The sequence below is a fragment of the Fukomys damarensis genome, unplaced genomic scaffold (assembly GCF_012274545.1).
Source record: "Fukomys damarensis isolate Sample0158 unplaced genomic scaffold, DMR_v1.0_HiC HiC_scaffold_37, whole genome shotgun sequence".
NCBI classification, from domain to species: Eukaryota; Metazoa; Chordata; class Mammalia; order Rodentia; family Bathyergidae; genus Fukomys; species Fukomys damarensis.
In genome coordinates this window covers 53,335,755-53,359,281 of record NW_022900949.1, presented here as the reverse complement: position 1 = coordinate 53,359,281, position 23,527 = coordinate 53,335,755, and the positions used below count along the sequence as shown (strand labels likewise).

At 43.9% G+C, this 23,527-nt stretch overlaps 1 protein-coding gene across 1 annotated transcript in view; it reads right to left on the bottom strand.

Annotated features, from left to right (window-relative positions):
- The window catches only part of Clstn2 (calsyntenin 2), a 141,035-nt gene that overhangs the window by 91,141 nt on the left and 26,367 nt on the right, over positions 1-23,527 (bottom strand). The window contains exons 9-10 of the mRNA XM_010608225.1: positions 21,098-21,247; positions 745-930 (exon numbers count right to left, since the gene is read on the bottom strand). Of these exons, the coding sequence (XP_010606527.1) occupies positions 745-930; positions 21,098-21,247 (336 nt within the window). The remainder of the gene's footprint in view (positions 1-744; positions 931-21,097; positions 21,248-23,527) is intronic.

Below are 23,527 nucleotides of genomic sequence, written 5' to 3'. Positions count from 1 at the left end.
AAAAGGACACACAAAGAGACTCACAATAGTCTTTAAACAAAATGAGGCTTTCTCCACACTCATCTTTCATAGCATCCTCTGTCAACTTGGTTTCCTAACTCTTGACCTGGAACAAGCCACCCAACTCCATTTGAGTATTTCATTCTCCCTCTTCCACCCCACCCCAAGCCCCTTTCTGCTGTGGACAGCCTGACTCCCTTTCACTGGCATGGGACATAAGCAGTTGCACAGGTTCCCAAGCTTAGCTGTATGTATTTGGATTAATGCTTTGCTGTCGCCAAATTCTTAATAACTTTTGAGCAAGAGTCCTACTTTTTTTTTTTTTTTTTGCAATGGGACTCAGAAATTATGTACCTAGCCAGCCGGAGTGGAGACCAACTCCTTCCCCAAGGCCCTAGTCAGATGGTTCTCTATAGCAGAGCAAAAGGAAGCTTGCCGGTCTTTTGGCTCTGTGCCACATGTTTTTAAACATGTTGTGCTCTTTGATTCCTCTTTTACTAATAAAGAGCAGAAAGTTCACTTTTGTACTTGACTAAGGCCACATGGCTGACAAAGAGTCCCAATCAGCCCTGGTACCGAAAGCTAGGCTGTCTGACCCTTTGTTAGAAGTAAATATCTGCTCATGTTGCACACACTGATGCAGGTGGGAAGGGCTGATTATTTTCTAATATAATAAGTGATGCCTTATTGGTTTATATCATTTAATAGCAGTTCACTCAACAAATCTTACCAGGGAAAACCTACCACATAATTTCTGAAGGGCTCTCTCAGAGTATGTCTCCCGGTCACAGCCCTTCCCGATGTAGTTGGTCTGCAGCTCAGTAGTGACCTGGAGAGAGGACACAGCTCCATCGCACGTCTCCAGGTGGATGCTGGGGAATAAGGGTAGACTCCCCGAACCAGGCTGGTACTCAATCCTCTTGGTCCAATCTGAATAAACAAGGAGATAATCAAAAGTAAATCAGATACGGTCCATCCTACCAGAATACCTGTTTCAAAAATGTGAATGTGTTTCAACAAATTATTTGTCTTGACAAATATATTAAAGAATGGTTTGAGGAGTATGGACATTCTGTATGTGCTGATACAAGATTTTTCCCCAGAGATAGACTGCAGATACAGAAAACCACACCCAGTTGAACTGATCCCCACAGAATAGACAACCCACAAAAGCACATGTCGTACATGTTTACCAGTTTCTTAGTTCACCATATGCTATGAAAGAAATAGAATGAGCTGCAACACTCAAAAGCATCACCAGTGATGCATCAAAAAGGGAGTAAAAAGAAAACCTTAGCGCAGTTTTACACAAGTGCTACAGTGAATATGGTGCTTGACCTTGAAGAGATTTGATGTTTGCTGGTTCGAAGTGGACCTAGCAGGGCTGCAGCTGCTGTACTGTTGTGAAGTAGTAGAAGGAGGTTCTCAGGAACAGACAGAAACTTGTGACTGCAGGTGTGGATGTGTCCATTTCCATCCGCAAATATCAACCCTGCTCAAGGTCAGGCACCACGCTGCAGTGCTTGCACAGAACTGCTCACTGTCTTTTCCCTCTTTTACATCACTGGTGACATTTTTGAGTGCTGTGCCTCTCCCCCTATCTCCTCCATTTTGCCTCACTCGATGATTTTCAGAAACACGTGTGCCATATTTTAAAGCAGAAGTGAGCACGGTCATTCGAGGATGAGATGAGATCACAAGGCAAGGTGCAAGGCAGGGCTTTGGCTTGCTGAAGTAGGGCTGATGAGCTTGTCATCACTTTTCTGTGGAAAATTAATTGAAAGACAATAAACCATAGAGAAACAAAGGCACAATGAAGATGGCACCACGCAAGAACAGCACAATGAACAAAAATAGACACTAAGAGTGTGTGTGCCCAGGAATGGATCTGATACATAGCAGTAACGACTGAGAGTCACAGCCATTCAAGGTGATGCTCAGAGCCTGGGAACACATGCTTGCTCACAACATGGGCACCTCATGCTCTGTGAGGATGTGTATCTGAGAGGTTGTGCAACTGCCCTCAGCCAGACTTGAGTGTGGAACAGTGAATGGAGCCATCAACTGTAAGACTTGAATAAGCTAAAGTGACTCCATGCTAATAGGCCAGAGACTGTGCTTCTTCATATGCTAATTGCTAACTTGGCTAACAGCCCGCCCAGGGGCAAATGGTATGACAAAAGGTGACCATAGAACATTTCCTGCATGAGATAAGCAATGTGTTTTGGAATCTTGTCCTCTGGTAGTTCTGTGAATGCCCTGAGGACCTCAGCCCCTGAGCAGTGGCCTCTCTGAGCTACGTGGCTCTGGGAGTGCCGTCTGGCCAGACCAATAAAGGTCTATTTACCATCTAGCCTGGTGTGTTCCTTCCGGGGTTTCTCCTTCCTTGTTCCTCCGTCAAGCTCCCGGAGCCTCGCTGGGTGTTAGGACCCAGCATCGTGGAGGCCTTTTCGGCTGTTCAAGCTTCGTGGAGTGGAAGTGAGACTTTAAGTCTTACACAACAAATGTACTTAGGACGACTATCAGGTTTTGATATCAGTACTAACCAAGTCTTGCATTTATGGGACCTGGTGTCACTCTGCAGCCACCAGGAGGCTGTGCATACTCCCCAGCGGGCCACTGGCTACCATCATGGTGATTCCAGTCCCGTGGAGAAGGTTGAATTTAAGAAACAGCCAGCACAATCACTTATTTAGGGATCCAATGTGCCAGGTTTTCCTTAGAGCACCAAGGACATACTGGTGATGAGGTGATGAATCAGGGGCAGACAGCTAGAAAGTGAATAGGCCTGTGGTGTCCTATTATGAGAAAGTAAGGAGAGCAGAAGTTGGGAGACAGGGGACAACTTCAGATGCAGGGTCCACATCTGTACCGAAGTCTGAACGACAAGGATGAATGTGCTCCCAGGAAGCCTCGGAGAAGCACAGACAGCACTGATCTTGGTTTGACCCCAGGAGGGCAGAAAGTTCTTGGACAGATTGCTGAAGGTCTCCAAGCCTCAGGCACCATATCAGGAAAATAAGGACTGTAGCACTGACCTTCCAGAGTTGGAGCAAGGATGGAGTGTGACAAAGTATTCTGGGTACATAGCAGATCCCTGATCAATGTCATCCTGCGGCGAGGAAGAGGGCAAAGCCTCTCTGTGCTGCACCCCTGCCATGTTCCAGATAAATATATAATCTGGGTCTAAATCTGAAACCCCCTTGTCTAATGGCTGTACATTTGGGGGTTATTCAGAGTTTGGATGAGCAGAGTTTGCAAATCATAATTGTGAGGTTCATCCCCAGAGAACTTACAAGGGAAGGATGCTTGGATGAGTGTGGCTGCACCTAAAAGGAGAATACATCTGATCACAGCCCCCAGGAGCTGAGACTGGACTAGCTGCCTGCAGGATGAAAGCTTGGCCCCAAGTTTCACCCTTAGAACAAACCACTGAAGCAAAGGAAGGCTTTTTGTCAGGTGTATCCGAAAGTTGCTGGGCTGAAAGAAGTTGTCCACAGCCAGCCAGGTGTATAGCATCCTAGGTGTAAATTATCCGAGCCTGAGTGCATTTGATCATGTTTTTCTTTCTACGTGAAGTTCCCTTTCATCTTCACCTCCTCCATGCAGGATTTCTCCAGTCTGGGTAAGTATGCTCCTCTGTGCCCCCACAGCATGGGCAACATTAGACTGTAGCATTAGACCCAAGCTTCGGGGTGACTCTGAGTCCCCATTGTAATACTTGAATAAGCTAAAGTGACTCCATGCTAACAGGCCAGAGACTGTGCTTCTTCATATGGTAACTGCTAACTGGGCTAACAGCCAGCCCAGGGGCAAATGGTATGGCAAAAGGTGACCATAGAACATTTCCTGCATGAGATAAGCAATGTGTTTTGGAATCTTGTCCTCTGGTAGTTCTGTGAATGCCCTGACTTTTTGTTTAGAAAAACCCTATAAAAAGGACCTCAGCCCCTGAGCAGTTCTCTCTCTGAGCTACCTGGCTCTGGAAGTGCCTTCTGGCCAGACTAATAAAGGTCTATTTACCATCTAGCCTGGTGTGTTACCTCCAGGGTTTCTCGTTTCTCCATAGAGCTCCAGGAGCCTCACCAGGTGTTAGGACCCAGCATCGTGGAGACCTTTTCTGCTGTTCACGCTCCGTGGAGTGGAAGTGAGACTTTAAGTCTTACACCATCATGCTGCATGGTCCTTGGCATAAAGTAGAGTCTCACTGGTTTGCAGTGCCAAGTGTGAAAAAATCCTATTGCATATGATAGTGAAAATACCTATTCATATGACCATCTCCCTCAGTAACCGTGGACCCTTCACCACAGGGGCTGTGATGTTTGCTTTTGAGCCCTCTATAAGATCAGAATGCAGAAAATACTTGCAGGTGGATCTGCGGAGCCCCAGCCACCTCACTCTGACTGCTGCCCAGACAGCCCTCCTTGAGCTGCAGATAGAAACCAGACCTGTTTGCAGCTCCTCTGCACTGACCCTGATCTACCACCTGCAGTTTACAGAACCAACCACTCTCACAGCAGCACACGACCTGTTTAGTTGTCATTGTTCTTGACAAGGCAATTGGTCCTAAACTGAATATGGTCTTCTGCTTCACAATAATAAGAGATAGCACCAAGCAGGAAGCCTATTCTTCTCCTCACCCCAGGACCCTTCCCTTTCTATAGTGTTGCAAATTAATAAGTGGAGATCCTCTGTGTGAGCCCCACAGAACTAGCTCTTACTTTTAGCCAGTAAGAGCCCTGTCAGAATATCTGTTCTGGTTGGTCACAGGGTAGGGAAGTCTTGTCCCTGGAGACAACCAAGATACTCTTGGTATTGACTCCCTTTATTCCATAGGCCCTGCAATCATCTGTTTTGAATCTATACATTTTGGTAGGTATTTCTGATTCAAAATTCCATCTCAAATCTCTTTCAAGAGGAGAGCAAACAAACCAGCATCCAGCAAGTAAATCACAACAGGAAAGCCAGAGAAAACAAAATCCTGGCCGTTTCCATCCTCTGGCCATGCCTGGCTGGGGGGCAGGGCCCTGTTTGCCTTCAGGGAGAAATCAGGTATGGAAGGGCGTTAGGAATATCACAGCTGCCAGTGGCTTTGGTGACCCCTTTGAGGCTTGTTTTTGACCGTTATGAGGTGCTGGCAAAATCGCCACTATATAGTTAAAAAAAAAAAAAAATCAATGAAGCTTTCTGAGCACAATGTCCTTGAGAGAGTAGGGAGTATACACACTTTCAACTTTTCCAGAAGGAATTTGTGTGGGGATTAAGAGAGCAAAAGGCAAACCACCTAATTCAGCTCCTGGCACGTGGAATATCTATTCCTCTTCATATTCAGGAGGGTAAGACAGCAAGGTAGTCAAAGGTAAGAACTCGAAATTCTGCAGACTGGGCTATAAGTCTCAGCCTTGGCACTCCCTGTGAAAATCTTGGCAAATCATTTAGCATCCTGAAGTCTCAGTTTCTTCTTCTGTAAAATGTGTACCTTACTACCCAGAATTTGGGAGAGGAGAGATTAACTGCATGGTCATTTCAGCGCCAAATATAAAGATCATGTTCAACAGATGCTATTATTAAATTATCATTGATTAAATAATACTAATTTCAAAAAATAACAAATGTTAAGCATCTACAATGTATCGAGCACTTTACATCTAATTTTTCATTTAATCCTCTGAGGCCCCAGTGAAGGGGTATTACTACCATAATTGCACAAATGATGAAACCATAGCTGAGTTATTGTAACTTGACTAAAGCCACAGAACTCTTACAAAAGCTCCTCTATCTATTCAAGGATTTTTCAGAACCAAGAACAATTATAATTCATACAGATTCATTTTTGAATATTCAATTCAATTCACACTGGATTTTTAAAAAGGATAACCCTGATGTTGATAGACGATTAGGAGTCTGTTTGGTTTCATCACTGCCTGGCTCTGAGTGCAGTTTGTCGGGGCTGGAGCTTTGCTTTGACACCCAAGACCCCAGAAATCTGGATTTGAATCTCAGCTCCCCCAAATGTGGTCTCATAAACTTGGCAAAGCAATTGTCATCTCATAGCCTCCATTACGTCATGTGCAGATTCCAGATAATTTCATCTGTTCCTGGGCTTATCTTGAGCGTTAATGGAGGTAACATAGGGTGAGGGCCTCTGAGAATGACCTTCCCATGAAGCCACATGTGATGGTTGATTGTGTCAACTTGAGTGAGAAACACCCACGTAAACTGGCTCAGCATAATTCTAGGTGTGGAAGACCCACCTTGGGGAGGATCATCTCCAGAATGGCTTAAAAGGGAAAGAAGAAGAAGAATTGCTTCTCTTTCTTCAGAGGAGCTCCAGTCTTGGCTCTCACCTTAGACATAGTCTCCTGGCTTCTAGAGCAGATTCTTCAGCCTCCAGTACCACCTTTCAGCCTTCTGACACAGACCCTTCAGGCTTCACACGAGACGATATAATGAGCTCCAGGCCTTCAACTGGATCCTTCAGATCCTCAATGCACAGACAGACTTTTTTGCACTTTTCCAAACCTGACTCTGGGTGGCCATTGTAAGCCAATCTTGTAAATTTTCATATATTTGTATAGCTTGTATTAAATGTGTTTCTCTAGTAAGTACTGACTGATATACCGTGTTAAGGAACATACCAGCCACTCTAGGAGGATGGCATGGAAGGATCATATGTTTGAGGCCAGCCTTTCAAGTGAGTGACTTTTCAAGGCCTTATCTTAGAATAAAAAAATAAAATAAAATGGACTAGGATATAGTTTAGTGCAAAGGGCACTGATTCAATTGCTAATACTGCAAAAAAAAAAAAAAAAAAATTCCTTGGTTCACAAGCTTCCCAAACTTCTCTAAACTACTGCTTAGAAAGAAAGGCTTCACAATTTATAAAAGGTTCAGAGACTAGTTTGTGCATCATGGTTCAATTTTTTTTCTTAAGTGAATGGAAAGGAAACAGACTGCCTGCTATTTTAATAATAAGGCCTAAATTGCCCTGTAAGTATTCCTGAAAAAGCTAACATTCGAATGCCATTGGGTTTTAAGGGCCTTCTTTGTGGATTAAGAATTTAGAAACAGATGATTTTATTATAACTCCTGCTAAATTTGGGGGAACATATGTTTCCTTATCAGGAGAATACTAGCTCCTCGGAACTTTCATATTAGTTACCTAGATGTGGATAAAAAGCTGATCTGAGACTTCTGGAAAGTGCAGGCTTTGGGGGCTCACATAATCCAAGATATATTCAGGTTCACTGTTCCAATGCTGCAGTCAGAAATGAAGCAGAAGGGTAAAAGGGAAAGATGTCTGCATGGCAGGAAGTCTTCATTCCTTAACTGTTCTCTTCCTGACCTCAGCTTTTAGCAGCTGAAGAAGTGTTAGGGTTTCTAGACAATTACTGGATTTACAAAAGGTGGGTGCCGGATATTAGGATGCTGGGGAGTTGAGGATGGGAAACGTCCCTTAAGCTTGGTTTGCTCAGGCAGCTGACATTCTAATCAGGTCCTTCAGGAAAGAACCATCTGACAGCTCCCCAACCTTTCTGTTAGGGACGGGAAGCTTTGATTTGAGTACCCAGCGTCTTCCCCTCTGCCGGGAGATGCTAAGGAGGTGTCATGGGCCATCAGGGAGCACATCCTCTTCATTGGCTATCAAGGGCATCTAAGTTGGGGTGGGCTGGTTAGGAATAAGAGGAGGGTTGTAGCGGCAAGCAGCAGTGAGAGGGTGAATGCTGCATGAGAGATTCGGATTTCAACTTGGGACCATGACGGAGCCACAAACAGGTGTTTAGTGAGGATGTCAGATATCAAAACTGAGCTTTGGGATGGTCAGTCAATACCTGAGTTCTGCCTACTATCCATCTAGAGCTGCAGAGTACTCCTGATAGCCACCCCTTGATCCATCTACAGGGTGTTGCTTCTGATAGGACCAGGCACAGGGATGTTCAGTTTAGTTGATTCAGTTCAATTCAGTTCAATTCAATTCAATTCAAGGGTGTTAACTCTATAGCTGGACATACTCCAGTGTGAGCTCTGGCTCTGCTGCTTGTTGGTTGTGTGAATAAATTAGAATAAATTACTGAGCTTTTCTGAGCATCAGAAAAATGAGGATAACCTAAGTCTATCTTCAGACCTGCTCTGGCAATTGGAGAAGGGCTCCATGCTTGGATTATTGGATTGCTGTCACTGTTATTGTATGCTCTTAATCATTTCAGAACAAAGGAACCTTATTTCCACTTACACTGGGACCAGTGAATTATGGAGCTGGTCTTTCCTTGACAGTTTTTTGTTTGTTTGTTTGTTTTGAGACAGGGTCTCACTATGTAGCTGAGACTGACCTGTAACTCACTATATAGCCCAGGCTGGTCTCAAACTCACAGTGATCCTCCTGCCTCAGCCTCCCCAGTGCTGGGATTATAGGCATGCACTACCACACCCGGCTCTTGGATGCCTTTTATTCCTTTCTTTTACATCCTGCCTCACTCCCCAGTGCTGGGATTATAGGCATGCACTACCACACCCGGCTCTTGGATGCCTTTTATTCCTTTCTTTTACCTGATTATTCTAGCTAAGATTTCTAGTACATTACAATATTGAACAAAAAATGTGGAAGTTGCTATCTTTGTCATGTTACAGGTCTTCCAGAGAAAGCTTTTAGTTTTTCCCATTCAGTGTGATACCAGCTGTTGCTTAATACGGCCACTATGTGCCACCACGCCTGGCTCTTTCCTTGACAGTTGATTAACCTTGGGCATGTTTCTTAACCTCTCTGAGCCTCAGTTTCCTCATCTGCAGGATGGGAATATTCATTAACAGCCCAGAGGAAGGCCTCACTACAGGACAACTAGGAGGCAGGGCTTTGGAGTTAGTCCTGGGTGTGGATATCAGCCCTGCTACTTAGTACCATGTTCTGCAAGTCATCTTCTTTTCTGTCAGTTTTATAGAAGCAAACACTTATTTCAGAGTCATTTATAGAGTTTACATGAGACAATAAATGCAAACTACTTAACCCTATGCCTGACACATAATAGGCATATACATTTTGAACATTAAATTATTCGGCATTCTCTTTTCCAATTAAAAACAATTACACATGGGCAACATTTAAAAAGAAACAGAATAGAAACTTTGAACTCAATTACAAATACAAGGAATCTCCTCTCTTCCTTTATTTCTGACCCGTTTCCATTTACCATATTTTATTTCCACAACAGCATTTTATTACCTTTTAATTCTATTACAAAAAGATAATTAACTACAAAAGAAAAAGTGGGAGGGGGTGGATCCGTCTGTGTCCCTAGCTTTGGTTTAGGCTTCATCCCATTGTTCTTACTGTTCCCTCTGCCTGGAGTCTAGTCCCAGCCCTTCCTGTGGCTGATCCTTCTCTCCCTTCAGTCATCTCCTGGGTGACTGTAAAGGAGGCCTTCTCAGGCTCACCTTGATGAAGAGTTTGCCCCAAACCCCTCCATCACACACTCTCCTCAAAATAATTTACTGATGTGTTTATGTCCCATTCCCATACAGGCAGGACCTGTCCTAGTATGTAGCACGTAATAGTGAGTCTGACTTTGCTATGGTCAGGCATCATCGCTTTAAAGCCTGTGCTAACCCTCTCCTCCTCACACCCTGGTTCCAAGCCCTCGAGTGGGCCTGTGGGATCAGCAGACAAATCTGAAGTGAACCATATGGTGTTCAGGAAGCAGAATGCCTCCCTACCTTGCCTTCTCCTCAAACCTTCAGCCCTGAAGATCCTCAGCTCCCAAACAGAGCATGCCTGAAAGGATCAGTGCCATAAACGTGCAGAAAGGTGCATCAGGCAATTTAGAGCAGTTCTTCTGAAAGATAATTCTCCCACAGGGAAAATCATTAACTCAACCAACCAGGGTACTTTCTCTCAGATTTATAGAAATGCTTCTCTCTTATGTCCAATAAACATGAGCATTTTCCAGGCAATTTTCCTATCTTGAGACAAATGTATTATTGGTGTTAGATGGAGCAGATGTTCTTTAAGAATCTTTACTTTTATGCCTTTGAAAAGCCTCTACAATGGAAAAGAATAGTTTTTCATGCACATTTTCAGTCTTTTTGAAAAGACTGCTTATGTATACTTTTCATACTCTCGTTACAGAAATCTCTTTAATCTAATGGTTGTAAAGTTCAATACTCATTTACTTAAGTAAAAGGACCTTGACTGTAGGTGATACTAGAGTGCAGGGCTTTCCATTCTGGTGAACATTTTAACAACGGAACCAAATTCTCCCCTCTTCAGAAAAATACAGTCTAAATCCTGAGTCTGCTGCATGTGCGAAGACAACTCTTGCCCATGTGTGTGTGAGGGGAGAGGCAGCTCCTTTGCATTGCTGAGGCTGGAGAAAGCCATCAAAACCATTAAAAGGTGCTTGGCAAAATGTGTCTCGGGCCTCAAAATACCTATAATCCTCGGCCTGACAGAAGCACTCCTGAGGAAGCTAAGTTAAAATTCAAATAACTATTTTGTGCAACAATATTCACTAATGTATTAAAAAGGAGACTGGAACCAGGCTAGCTTTTGACAATCAGACAGCCACAGCTAGCTACAAAGACACAGTCAATCTGTATATGCCTCTTAGGGAACATTCTGGGGCCATGGAGGGCTGGTGCAGTATTGCGATGTGGGGAGATGCACATGACATAAAGTTAAGTGAAAAAAGAACACAAAGTTCAAATGACTGAATGAAGGGAGAAAACTCTATCATAATGTCGGTAATATTGCATTATTAGGTTATAGGGGATTTTTATTATGATTTTTATTCTGCCATTGTTTATTGTTTCAAAGGAACATAAACTATAACTAAATGTTAGTGGCCCAACTGCCACCCTAATATAATGCAGAGCTTGTCTGTTTCATTTGAAAAACATCTTTTTCCCTCGCCAGAAGGAGCCTGCCTAGGCAGAGAGCTATAGCTTCCCCCATCAAAAGGGAAGTGTGAGTCTCTCCCACACACCACACATAGAATTATTTGGTGTTTGGGGAGGCCAGAGTCATAGTCCACAGAAGATAAAAGTTAAAGAGCAAAAGTCTTGGGACCAAGAAAAGGGACAACATGGTGTTAACATTACTTCTGGGCCTGTGGTCTGGGGGAAGGGCTGATTCTCCTGAGGAGCCCAGGGAAAGTGGGAATTTCAGTAAACATGAGGATGACATTACCCAAAACTCCCAGTGGTAGGAAGGGAACATCCTCCTCATGGGCCTGTGATACAGAGCCTCACGTCAGAGACAGATCCTGGTGTTGGGGTATGCAGAGGAGAATCAAAGCTGTCCTGGTTTCTGTCCTTAAAAAGACCTACCAAACAATTCACTTGTCTTGAATCTTGAGGTGACAGTTTACTCAACATTGACCTCCACCCACCATGTTATTAGCAATGAGTCCCCAGAGGGAGCTAGTTTTGAGAGGCTCCAGATAGTGGGTGTTCTGAAGGCACCTAGACCATGAGGACAGAGGCTGGCTGGCTCCACAGGAAGTCAGGGGTATAGTTTGTCCTCCAAAAGTTTGATTGTCAGAAGCTTGGTCCACAGTGTGGCGGGACTGGGACAGATAGGGCCTAATGGGAGGTGATTAGGACATGGGAGTAATGATTTTCCTTGGAGAGAGATGGAGCTTGGTCTTGAGGGTGAGTCAGGTCTTGTAGGACTGGATTAGTCACCATAAGAGTGGTTTGATAGAAGGGAGGTCAGCATCTCCTCCATCTCTCTCATACATGAGCTCCTACTTCCATTTTTGCTTTCCACCAGAAGCCAAGAAGATGTTGGCACTTTGTTCTTAGACTCCAGGACTGCCAGCCAATGTGAACCATTTTTCTACATAATTTATCCAACTTCAACTATTTTGTTATAGCAACCTAGAATGGACTAAAATACGCAGTGGGAAATGACTCTCCCTACTGAGGCCTACCTTACCACTCTGGGCCAGGAGAACTCTTGTTATTATGCTTCACAGAATTTCTCTGTCTACTTCATCTAATGCAAGAGAAATGTAGGAGAAGGGGTCTATTTAGCTCATTTCAGAGAAGAGTACAATGAGGCAAGGAAGAGAGGAGCTGTAGGTCATATTCATAGTGAGAATCCATATCTCACTGCTGCACAGATCAGATTGGTGTCCAGGACGGCTGACCTACCCGGCCTTTGGTAATGCAGAGCTGGAGGGAAGCATCTATTTTGTAGGTCCTCTGCCAGGCCTCTCATCAATCATGGCATTCATCTGAGGATAAGATTAACAGGAGGCTCACTTTACCACTAAGATGTCTGAGGGTCAGCTTACCTCCCCAAGGTCACACAGCTGGTAAATAGCCCTCAGAGGCCAGCCTGGCTCTTCACACTACCTTAGTGGTTTCTATTTATTAACTTCCTCATCCATTTCTTTCATTGCTAGTATTAGTCTGCTCATTGCTACAGGCCAAACACAGTTCTGCCCCATGACAACCTTCCTGGATAGTCACTGTTAATACCCTGGTCTTGCAGATGCTATATCCAAGGGTTCACAGAAGCTAAGTAATTTGTGCAATGTCCTTTGGCCAAGGTATGGTGGGCCCTGGATTTGAACTCATGTCTTTCTGGCTTCAGAACTAGCACACTACAGCCCTATGTGCTGCAAATGCCCTACAGGGAGACATCCTAAGGACTGGGAATCTTTAAAAGAGCCTACAGTGGAATAAGTCAGCTGACTGCATGTGGCTTGGGGCAGAGTCAGGTCCATGGATAGATGAGATGGAGTGCAGGGACCTGACTTTGGTAGTGGGTCCTCCTTTCAGCATTTGTGCGTTCTTGGACGTGGTTTGCCTTCTTTGGCTGAGACATAGATGGCCCTATTTTCCTGGCTGAATGGCAGATCCTGGTGGTGGGCCTGTGTGCAAGCAGTGATGTCTCCCCCATGCCCTCCATCCCGGAAGTCACATCTTCTCTCAAGACTGCTCTGTGTAAGTACAACATGGGTAAGGTTTTAACTACAGAATTTCTCTATACACAACTTCCTTCCGATGCACTCGGAACAAGGCAGTGCTTTCCTTTGCTTTTAAATGTATTGTAGCTGACTGAATAAGAATTCCATGCTTGCAGGGTGATGAATTGGCCTGGATATTACTAACTCTGTGGCAAGAGTCTTAACTTTAGTGTCCTCATCTGTGAAATGGGAAAACAGCACTGAGGGTGGGGTAAAGACTAAATGAGAGGATGCATGCAATACCTTTGGAGGGTGCCTGGCAAACAAATAGTAAGTGCTTAGACAGAGGTGATTAATGTTATTAACTATTATCATTATTATTACTTAGCACTGTTTGGATCGAGTGAACTCTGTTTGCACACTTGTCCTCTTCAGGATTAAGATTATTGAACCCAGAAAGCCTCCAAGGGCTACTTCCCTGCAGGCCCAGGGGAGCCAGGCACTGGCACTGTGATCCCACAGGTCTTTAAACACATTAAGATACCGCTGAGCAGGTAAATCAGCTTCCTGTACAGAGCCATTTGCCCTAATGATCAGCTGTGTCAGGGATGTCAGAACAGCACTATTCACAGAGGAAAGCCCCGTGAGGTTTAGCCCCGTGAGGCTTGCCCCTGGCCTGCTTTCCTGGAAGCTCAGAGCAATCCCGCAGTTCAGGGGTCACTCTGCTGCATCCAGTGCAGTTCAGCCACTGCCAGTTACTTGGGAAGGGAAAATACTCCTTCATGATTTTAAAAATCAGGATAAAAGGAGTAAAGAAAATGAGCTTGTGTTTACTGAACCCCACTTAGGGGCACCGAAGCGAGAAGCAGTGACTTTCATAAGTGAGTTACAGCTGAGCTGGTACTGAAATCTGAGTTCCTGGTCCCCAGAACTGTGCTGTTTCTATCCTACTGTCTCTTTTAAGCACTCTGGTCTTAGATGTCCCAGTCTTAAGCACTAAGATTCCAGACATGATCTCAGGCCAACCAACCTCACTAAATTCTATGGATTTAAGTGTGTGGGCCTGAGGGTGTTCATTTATATGAATATCATAGCATTATTTGCATAATGGTTTAAATTTTGCACAGTATCTTTATATTGGAAGCTCTTAGGCTCTTAACAATCCTACAAAAATAGTAGAGCCGAGGATTATGATAGTTAATTTATTGTTGAGGAAACCAAAGGCTCCCCTTGTCTTCTCTGGCTCACAAGGTAGCCACAGGCCACTTCAGGTTCAGCAGACAGTAGCTGAGAGATGGGCAGTCTGCAAGTGTGGGCTGAATTTAGAATGAGTTGTCAGACCAGCTCGACCAAGCAAATGTACATATCAGAAGGCATAGAGAGGCTTAAGAATTGATGTTGGGAGCACCTCTTAGGTGCTTCATAGACAGTGTTTCATTGACTCCAGCTACCTTTGCCAGGCAAGCCTCATCATCGCTTTCAGAAAAAGTAACAGGTAGGTTCAATTCCTTGCCTGTGGATACCCAGATCATGTCTCTCTTCTAAACAGCTTTCTGACATAGCCTTATGTAAGCTGGTAACATGCGCCTTTGGAAATTCCCAACTTCCTTTTCTGTCTTCTTTCTTACTCCTAATGCCACAGGGTCTCCTGGATTGTATCGATATGACTCTGAATTCCATTCTTGCCATGTTACAATTGTGAGATTTGGGGTTAGTCACTTGATCTCTCTTTAACCTTAGTTTTCCTTGTAAAATTGGCTAAAATTGCTTATCTTACAAGGCTGTTCCTGGCCTCATGTGATTTGCTTGTCTTTATATTTTACACTATGACTCTGTCCAAATACGTCCATTTGATACCTCAGTCATTCTAGACTGCACTACGTAATCCAAGACACAACTTCCTACTAAGGTATCAATAGACCAGAAGCTTTATAGAGTGGTCAGAAAACCTTATATATGTCCAGAAAGAAAATGTTTAGTCTCTGAGGTCCATATGGTCTCTGTTACAACTATTCAGCTGCACTGCTGGAGGGGAGGCAGAGGCAAAATATAAAGGAGCATGTGTGGCTATATTCCAGGGAGACTTTACCAGCACCAAGACTTGAATTTCTTATAATATTTGCTTGCTATGAAATAGTGCCTTTCAATTGTTTTCAACCATTTAAATGTAAAATCCATTTGAGGGGCTCACATTCGTACAAAAACAAGTGACCCACTAGATTTGCCTGTAGGCTATACTTTGCTGACTCCTGGCTTGATACATTACTCTTGCAAGAGGTATTTCCATTTTAAGTGGGGATTATCTGTTTAAAAGTTGGTACTGTAATGGTGGAATCTTAGATACCTAGCAGGACACTGATGGAAAGGCAAGGAGTCCTCCTTTAGTCTATCTTTCCAGGATTGTCCTGTGCATCTCCCTGCAAGAAGGGCCATATCGTCATTCAATCCTCTGATAGACACAGCTCTACTTTCTGAGCCCTGCTCAATTCTGTGTTCTTAGGCCAATTTGGGCATCGTACTGGGCTTTGATTTGAAGTCAATGCTTTCATACAGTAAAACCTAAGCCAGATTTTTAGTTTTCTCAATCAATAATTAATTTGGCTTTAGGAAGGGGAGAGGGAAGCCAGATTCCTGGGGCTTAGGATTTTTTTCTCTCCTTGTCAGGGTGGCAAGATATGGACAACTACAGAAGAGACTGTAACATACATCTGACAAGGCCTAGGAGGAGCCTCATCTGCCTGACACACATGACTGCCGACTTTGCTCCCTTGCCCATGGTGTTTCAGGAGATTTGCCTGCATATCTAACCTTTGCTGTCCAGTACGTTAAGATGATTTTGGAATAAATACATGACTTCAGATACTTTTTTATGAAGTATGCCACTTAAAGGGGCACTCAGTAATAATCATACTTTGCAGCTGGTCTCCCTATACCCAATCTTCACTTCTTTTTCCCATTAAGTTTATCAGTACATTTAAAGCAAACAATACAGTTACATTTATCATTGGGATCTTGCACCTTTACGTGATATGTCTTGGTTCTCATTTTTTCCCCATACCCCTGCCCTCCCTTCACCCCCTTCACCCTTCCCTATCCAATCTTCACTTTTGAGCCATAGTCTATGCAGTTGGCAGAGGAGTTTCTAGAGCACTCTCCCTACCCACGCTTAGATATGAAAGTCTCTGTTTCCTCCAGTGCTAAGGAAACTCTCCCTCTGTGATCTGGTCTGCTTTAGTCAGTCCAGCCTTCTTCTCTCGTACCCTACCACAATGAATTCTCTCCTACCTCCCTAGCCCCTGTTCCCTAGTCTCAGTGTTACCAACTTCCCTCTCTTCAGTTCAGATGCAGGTACATCTCCCTCAGGGCCCTTGCCTGGCATGAGTTCAGTGTCTCACTTGTGTTCCCACAGAACCCTTTTTCCATGGCCTCTGTCCTCAGTAGAGTCACTATCTCCTCTGTACTATGAGCCCTGGCAGGTCGTATTCGCCCATTATGCCCGGCCTTCAGCACACAGAGGGCTTTCTATACTGAGGGAGCACACTCACTGCAAGAATATTTCCCATGGTGTATGTGTATGTCAGTTTCAGTTCTTTCTCACAATGCAAATAATTTGGAGAAAATTAATCTGAACCATTTTCATGCTTCTCTTTTCCACAGGCATCTCTGTAAATATTTTCTGCCTGATTTTCTTACTCAAAATGAAGTCTATGGACAGGCAGGATCCAAAACTACCATAGATATATATTCAACTGGAACTGCATTTTACCCAGACCGCTCAGTGATTCATGTGCCTATTCAGGTTTGAGAAACACTGCCCTGAAGGGCACTACCCTTTCTTCCTCACAATGGCCTCATGGCTGAAATGGTGGAACATTTGATAATTTGATGCACGTGGAGAACCACTCAAAACCCAAAGAATAGGAAGAAAGTGTATCAATTATGTAGTTGCATCTCCTTTCACTTTTATTTTAAATAGGATGCCTCATTGTGAAGCAAAGGGAACAGCAGTTGGCCTAATCCATGGGGAACTCTTCCAATGGTGTTGGATGAATCCTGCACAGGGAGGTATAATTGGTTGCTGTAAATCATGCTCTAGGATGAGGTGAACACTGCTCCTGCCAGTTCCCAAGGGTGCTCCATGCCTGCAGTTCTCTGCTCCACAAATGGGTGCAGATCTTGCTGCATGTGCTCATACCACACGCAGGCCAGGCTGGCATGGTTTTACCAGATGTCAAGAGAAAAACACACAGAGAAGATGGCAATCCAGACACCTGGCAGGAAAGGTAGGACACAAGCCTATATTCCCCATGTGGTCTCCGACAGGTGTACCTCTCTCCTGCTTCCTAGTATAATCTTTCATCTCCATGATTTACAAGTGTCTCTAAGCACACCATGAACTCTCAAAGCTCAGGACAAAGCAAAGACGTGGTTTGTGCTTTGAGCCCCTTCATCTCCCCATCCAGATGCAAATGGGAGTGTTCCCTTCAGCACAGTTCCACCTAACCCTCAAGAGTGAGCTGAACCTTACTGCCTGTTCAGAATTACGTACGATCTCAGAATATGGAAGAGTAGACAAAACTCATGTAAGAGCAAGATATACAAACCCAGCATGCTGGACTCATTTTGGATACAAAACCTTTCATCTTCCTCTTGCTTCCAGCTTAACTCTTGGAAACCAATCCTCTGCCTACTGGTGACTGGTGCTAGCTAGCAAGTAAGCTTTTGGTTTATACTTAACTGGTAATGTCAGAGGCTGAGAGCAGTACTGCTCTGTCCTCCGGGAGCCCATATCCTTTCTGTGGCATCACTGTAGTCCAGGAGCAGGTTCCTGTAGGCCCTGGGGAGGAAGGCTCTGGCTGTGAGCAGGGCTCTTGCTACAGAAGCTGCTGCAGCAAAGCCTGGGTGAGGTGCGGACTGAGTGTTTTCTGAGGGAGACAGGAGGCTCCTGGACATGATGGATTGCTTTCACTGTACTACAGTCCCCACCTGCCTGAAGGGAAATGATTTCAAACAGGTACAAGAATTCAAACTGCCAAACTGTTGTCTTGGTGACTTGCATTGCTTGTGAGAAGTCACCTTGGGAGGGCTCTCTGTTCTATGGAGGAACTACAGGGAATCTCATCTGGAATATCCATGCTGACCCTCTCAGCTGGGTCTGAGGGCTTGAGAGTCATTTACCCTGTGCTCAGATCTCAGCCATCCACCTGCCCTACCCTCGACCTCTCTAATCTTACTTCCCACATCTCCCCAGTCACAAACCTGACTACAGCCAGACACCTTTCCTCATACTGTTCTCTGGGTCCTTAAATGGCCTCCTCTCTTAATATTCCTCTCCCACTTACAAGATGCAGGATTTATTCCACATCCACTCCAAGAAAGCCCTTGCTTCAACGGCACCTGCTGGTCTCTCACAGCAAGGGTCATCCTGCCTCATATGCAGGTAGCAAAGAAGCAGGTAAGCCACGGCTCATTCTGGTTCTGTATACAAAGCTGGGAGAAGGGAACAAACCTGAGACACACATCTGGGTCCAGGTATGGTGAGTTCTTCCCCAGAAAAAGCTATACTTCCAGCTAAGAGGGTGCATGCCAACCACACGTAGGAACAAGAGCAACACCAGGATAGGAGAGTTAGAGCTGAAGGTGCCTAAGTGGAGGGATAAAGTAGACCAGTGTTCTGGAAAGAGGAGAGAAGGTTCCTCTCCAGCTCTGGAGTCTTGAAACATAAATGGCAAGAAATCACTGACTATTGCTATGTGAATCAGAGAGCCTGAAGGGCCTCACACCTGAAAGCCTGCTTACACAATGGCTGGGGAGGGACTTACTGATTGCCTACAGGGGTAAGATAGAGGGGAAGGGTCTCAGCGCTGATCCACTGGCAGCTTTTGCCACCACAGCCTGGCCAGCTAGAGCAAGGAAGCCACCATGGAGTAGTGGATTCTGATGTTGCACATGCTTAAATCACTCTACTTGACATGATGCAGTGCATTTTCACTTTCTTCTTTTCCTTGTTCCACAGAAAGGTATATTTTTAAAAACACGGTGTCACTGCTCATTCATGTATTGTTCAGTATCACCCGTGCCTGCATCATGTCTGATCCTGTGCTGGACACTCACGGGCACGGGCCCACTATCAGGAGCCACCCACGGATGGCACTGGACACCGTAGAGGAAGTACTCAGTAAGTTCTTCACACTAAGAATTAATGTTAAGGCCAGGGCTCTTCTTTGAATACATTTAATGTTACATTCACATAGATCTACAAGCATATATTCTGTAAGGAAATTACATTTAAATATGTAAACATGCAATCCCAAATCTGTAGGTGGCTCAGTTGCCAAAGATTGAAAAAAATGGGATTGTTCTCTAGATTATGGCTTTGTCTTTTGCTTTCTCCACTTAAAATTCCACTGTGAGCACGTTCCATGCTTAGAAAGCATACATATCATTCTAAGCCTTTTCTTCAAAGGCCAGACTTTACTGCTTATTCTTTTAAGTTAAAATAAAGCAACATGAATTTTTCTTTATTCCGCTAGCTTTCCCTGCATTCATTCACTCATTCAGCGACGACTCTTTAGCACTTCCCCTTTGGTGTCAGGTATATGGCAAGCCAGAGAAATTTAGTGGTGAATAAGACAGAAATCTGCCTTCTGGATCCTTAGGTCTTGTGAAGGATAAGTCAGGAAGGAAGACTTTGAAAGCTTCCTGGTGAGTGGAGGGATTCCAGGTAGCTCCTCAGACACAGGTGCCTTGCTTTGTACTTGATGAGCCTGGCCCTGATATACTGGATTAGGAATGAGAGCCTGACCAGGGACCCTAGGGTGGCCTGCCTGATAAGAATGTGGCTGACTCTCATGGACTCTTTCTAGGGTAATTTAAGTGAGTGAGGTGGGTGTAGGGAAGGGGATAGGAAAGGAGAGGAGAGGAGAGAATATGAACAAGGGGCTTTCAAACTTAAAGACACTTCGAGAGAAGACAATAAGCAAAAAACACAGGGGACAGCTACACAAAGCACCGTGAGCTAAGGAGAGTTAAGAGTAAGCAGCAGTGCATCATCATGACATGCAGAGGAGATGAGTAGTCTGCCACAAAAACAAAGGCACAGAGATAACCACTAATGTCTCTGTTCAGCCACCAGACCCTATAGTGTTGTTTTTGTCCATGAGCCCGCTCACAGAACAAAGGTTTAGGAACTCGGACTGGGAAGGCAAGGTGCAGAATCACCAAGCAGACTCTGGGGAGGTTTCTGGAACTCTTTCACTTTTAATAAGTTCAGCCAGAAATTTCTAAAGTTTTGAAAGAGGGAGTGGCAAAGGGGGAGTAATAGATTTGGCTTAACAGGATTAGTTATCGGAGTGTCCTTGGACGAGGTGATGGAGGCATCCAACTAGGGGGGGCGGGTGAAGCCATACCTGGACATAGACAAGGATCAACGCATGAACTAGGCCTCTACTAGTGGGCTAGGAGACATACGTGTGGTGCACTTGTCTCAGCCAGACTTGTACCTTGCCTATACTCTAGCGTAACCACTGGAGCCATTATTATTCCAAAGACCACCCAATTCTCTGCACAAGCTGTCTATGCAATTGTGTCTGCCTTCCTTACCTACCCTCAGATCAACAGCAGACTCTGCCAACTAAGCGTGACTTGAAGCCATTCTGTCTTTGAATCCTAAAAGATCTAAACAGATGGGGAAACTCCATCACCGCTGAAAGCCATTGTTTCTCTGTTCCCAGAGTCAACCTTTTCAAACTCCCCAACCTAGAGGCTAGATTCTGGATGTCCCACCTCCGCTGGTACATAATCTGTTTGAGCACAAGAAACACAATGACTGTCCCCAGATGTTGGGCTGTGGTTTGAAATGCATCAACTAGGATGAGCACCCTTGGAAGAAGTAAATAGAGTCACTGGCAAATTCTCCTTAGCATTGTGGCATAATTACTACTAATTCAAAGACATCATGAGATTTGAGAAAGGGAGCACTGATGTTAGACTAGTTGCCTCTGACATTCTCAACTATGAAATGGGGATGATATATCAACAAGAGTTGTGAACAAACAGGTATGATATTTCTTGCAGCAAAATGACTAACTTTAAAGATTCCTCTGGTTGAGGATTTGCAGACATTCCCAGCGGCCTGTACACACAGAGACAAGGGCTGCCTTCCCACAAGACAGATAAAGGCAGCGTACCTTGCCATCCAGGCTTGCAAACAGGTTTCACGTCCACCTGCACCAGGGTGTCCTGAGCAGCAGGTTTCTGTCCACAGTCATAGGCTGTCACCAGGATCTCATACTGGCGCTGCCTGTCGTAGCTCAGCTTCTCAGTGTTTCTGATGTTGCCTGAGGAAGAGAGGCATTAAGAATCATTTCAAGTTGAGTTACTTTTTTCAAAAGCCCTTCTCTACTGCATCACCTTTGTAAGGATGAAATGCCCTCTCTCTCTCTCTCTCTCTCTCTGGAAAAAACAAGGGCGAAAAGGAGTACAGCATCTACCTGTGACCTGCTTACACTTTAGTGGTCGATTCCTGGACCACTTGCAGGAGCAACCTCGCTGTACAATGGGCTGATGGGAATTCTGAGCAACATCTGGAATCCAAATGACCTGTGCTTATAAGAAATGTGTTTTCAAGAAACTCCTTCCAAAAATGCACTCATGTACTCATGTCCCTGATGTAGGGGACAGAGAGCTCACCTGTTGTGAAATTTCTGGGAAAAAGACAGGATTCAAAAAATGCTCTGATACACATTTTTTAACATCTGGGCCTGTCGCCAGGAATGTTCACTGCCTTTTCTCACATTATTTTGCTAACAAATAGCAAGTTAAATCAATAAGAAAATATGTGATTTCCCTTCCAAAAACTACACTGAGTAACAGATTTCTTGCCCTGAGGAAGAAGGCATTTTTCTTTTCCAGAAAAGAACAAACAATTTTTCAGAGCCCTTTTTATATGTTTTTGTTCCTGTGGGTTTGATATAATTCATAAACAAATATTTGCTAATTAATGAGCAAAATATTGTCTATTTTTCCCAGAATACAATATCGATTTCAAAGAATGAATAAAGACCCAAAGTTCACTTAATACTTTAAGTTTTTTATTCCAAGAGATTAAAGTCTTTCTTTGCTGAAATAATTTCATCCCTTCTTTATGTAATTATTTTTGATGGTGGAATTGACAGAAAATTAAAACCCAAGTGTTATCATCTTATAACAAATGAAATTAAGAGAATGGAAAATAAAAACATAAAAAGATCAATAAAAATCAACATTGTATAAGAATTATAAACTCAGATATATTTTCATATTTTATCAAAAGAAAAAGATTAACTGAATGAATTTACTTCCATTCCAACTAATATATACATTGTTCATATAATTTAAGACAGTGTGAACTAAACAAAACTGTTTGGAAAACTGGAAAAGCAAATAGTGCTCTAAACATTGGAAAAGCTAGTGTTACTGAAACAGTACCCAATGCTGGCAGACAAACAGGAGCTACAGACAGGAATGTGTCAGGGTGACGTTCAGTCTGGTTAACAGTAAGGTCAGAATACAAAGTCAGCCAAGACATCCAACCAAAAACTAGATTAATCTACACTGCTGTCTGTTCTGGACCATTTCTAGGAATGCAACTAACATCTATTGATCTGAGGTAGCATTTAACTTCAACCAAGTCAGACAAAATTCTCTGAATAAAAATAGGTTTTATATATTTCTGGCTTTGTCTCTGGTGTTTAAAATCTCTTTCATTTCATCCTAATATTTGTTTTCTTCTCAGTCCAAGGCTTGGAACTGGGTTGGTAACACTCTCCAGGGATTGTGTTAAGAAACTTGCTTGTGGTTATAGTCAACACAGGGGAGGAATTTTTTCAGGGCAAAGCACTTTAATATAACCACAAGAAGTATGCTCCAGCAACATCAAATTGAATTTTGAACAAAAAGTTTGAACTTTCTCTTTCTTGAAAGTTGAATGGCTCTCAAAAGATCCCCCTCTCAGAAGAGGAAAGCTCAGGTTCACAATCCATGTGACAATAAGTAGACCAAACACTATTGACTGTGGTAGGAAAACACACAAACTGAATCTTTGGCTCAATTTGTTGCAGCTCCACTTCCATAACAAGTCTTAATGAAACTGACTGAGAAACTAATTTACTTTCTCCACCACTACCAACTTCATGCACATGAAAATAGATTTCAAAGCACAGAACTTGAAGCATTAGGTCTGAAATAGGAGTATAATATTGTGAACAGTTGTTTGTGGGAAAGGGTCATGTTTGTATAAGACACTTACTTAAAATCGTTTGAAAGCCCGAGAAAGCCATCTCTTTTGTTTCTGCTGCACTTACATCTTCTTCTCCTACATGTAAATGTACCTTCTCAAGAGAGCTGAGCCTATAGTCAACTTCGGTGAGCCACAGCCTGGTTCCCAGGCCTCTATGGCCAGGTCCAAATGATATCTGGGAAACTAATCCTTGTAGAACAATCAGTACCTACCTCGCATAGCCATGAAGGTTTGTGTTTTTCTTTTAACCCTGGGAGCATGGGAGGGAGTGGGAGAGAGGAGGTAAGTACACTGACCAACACCCTCTTTCTGGTGTGATTTGAATGGGAACGTTCTGGCT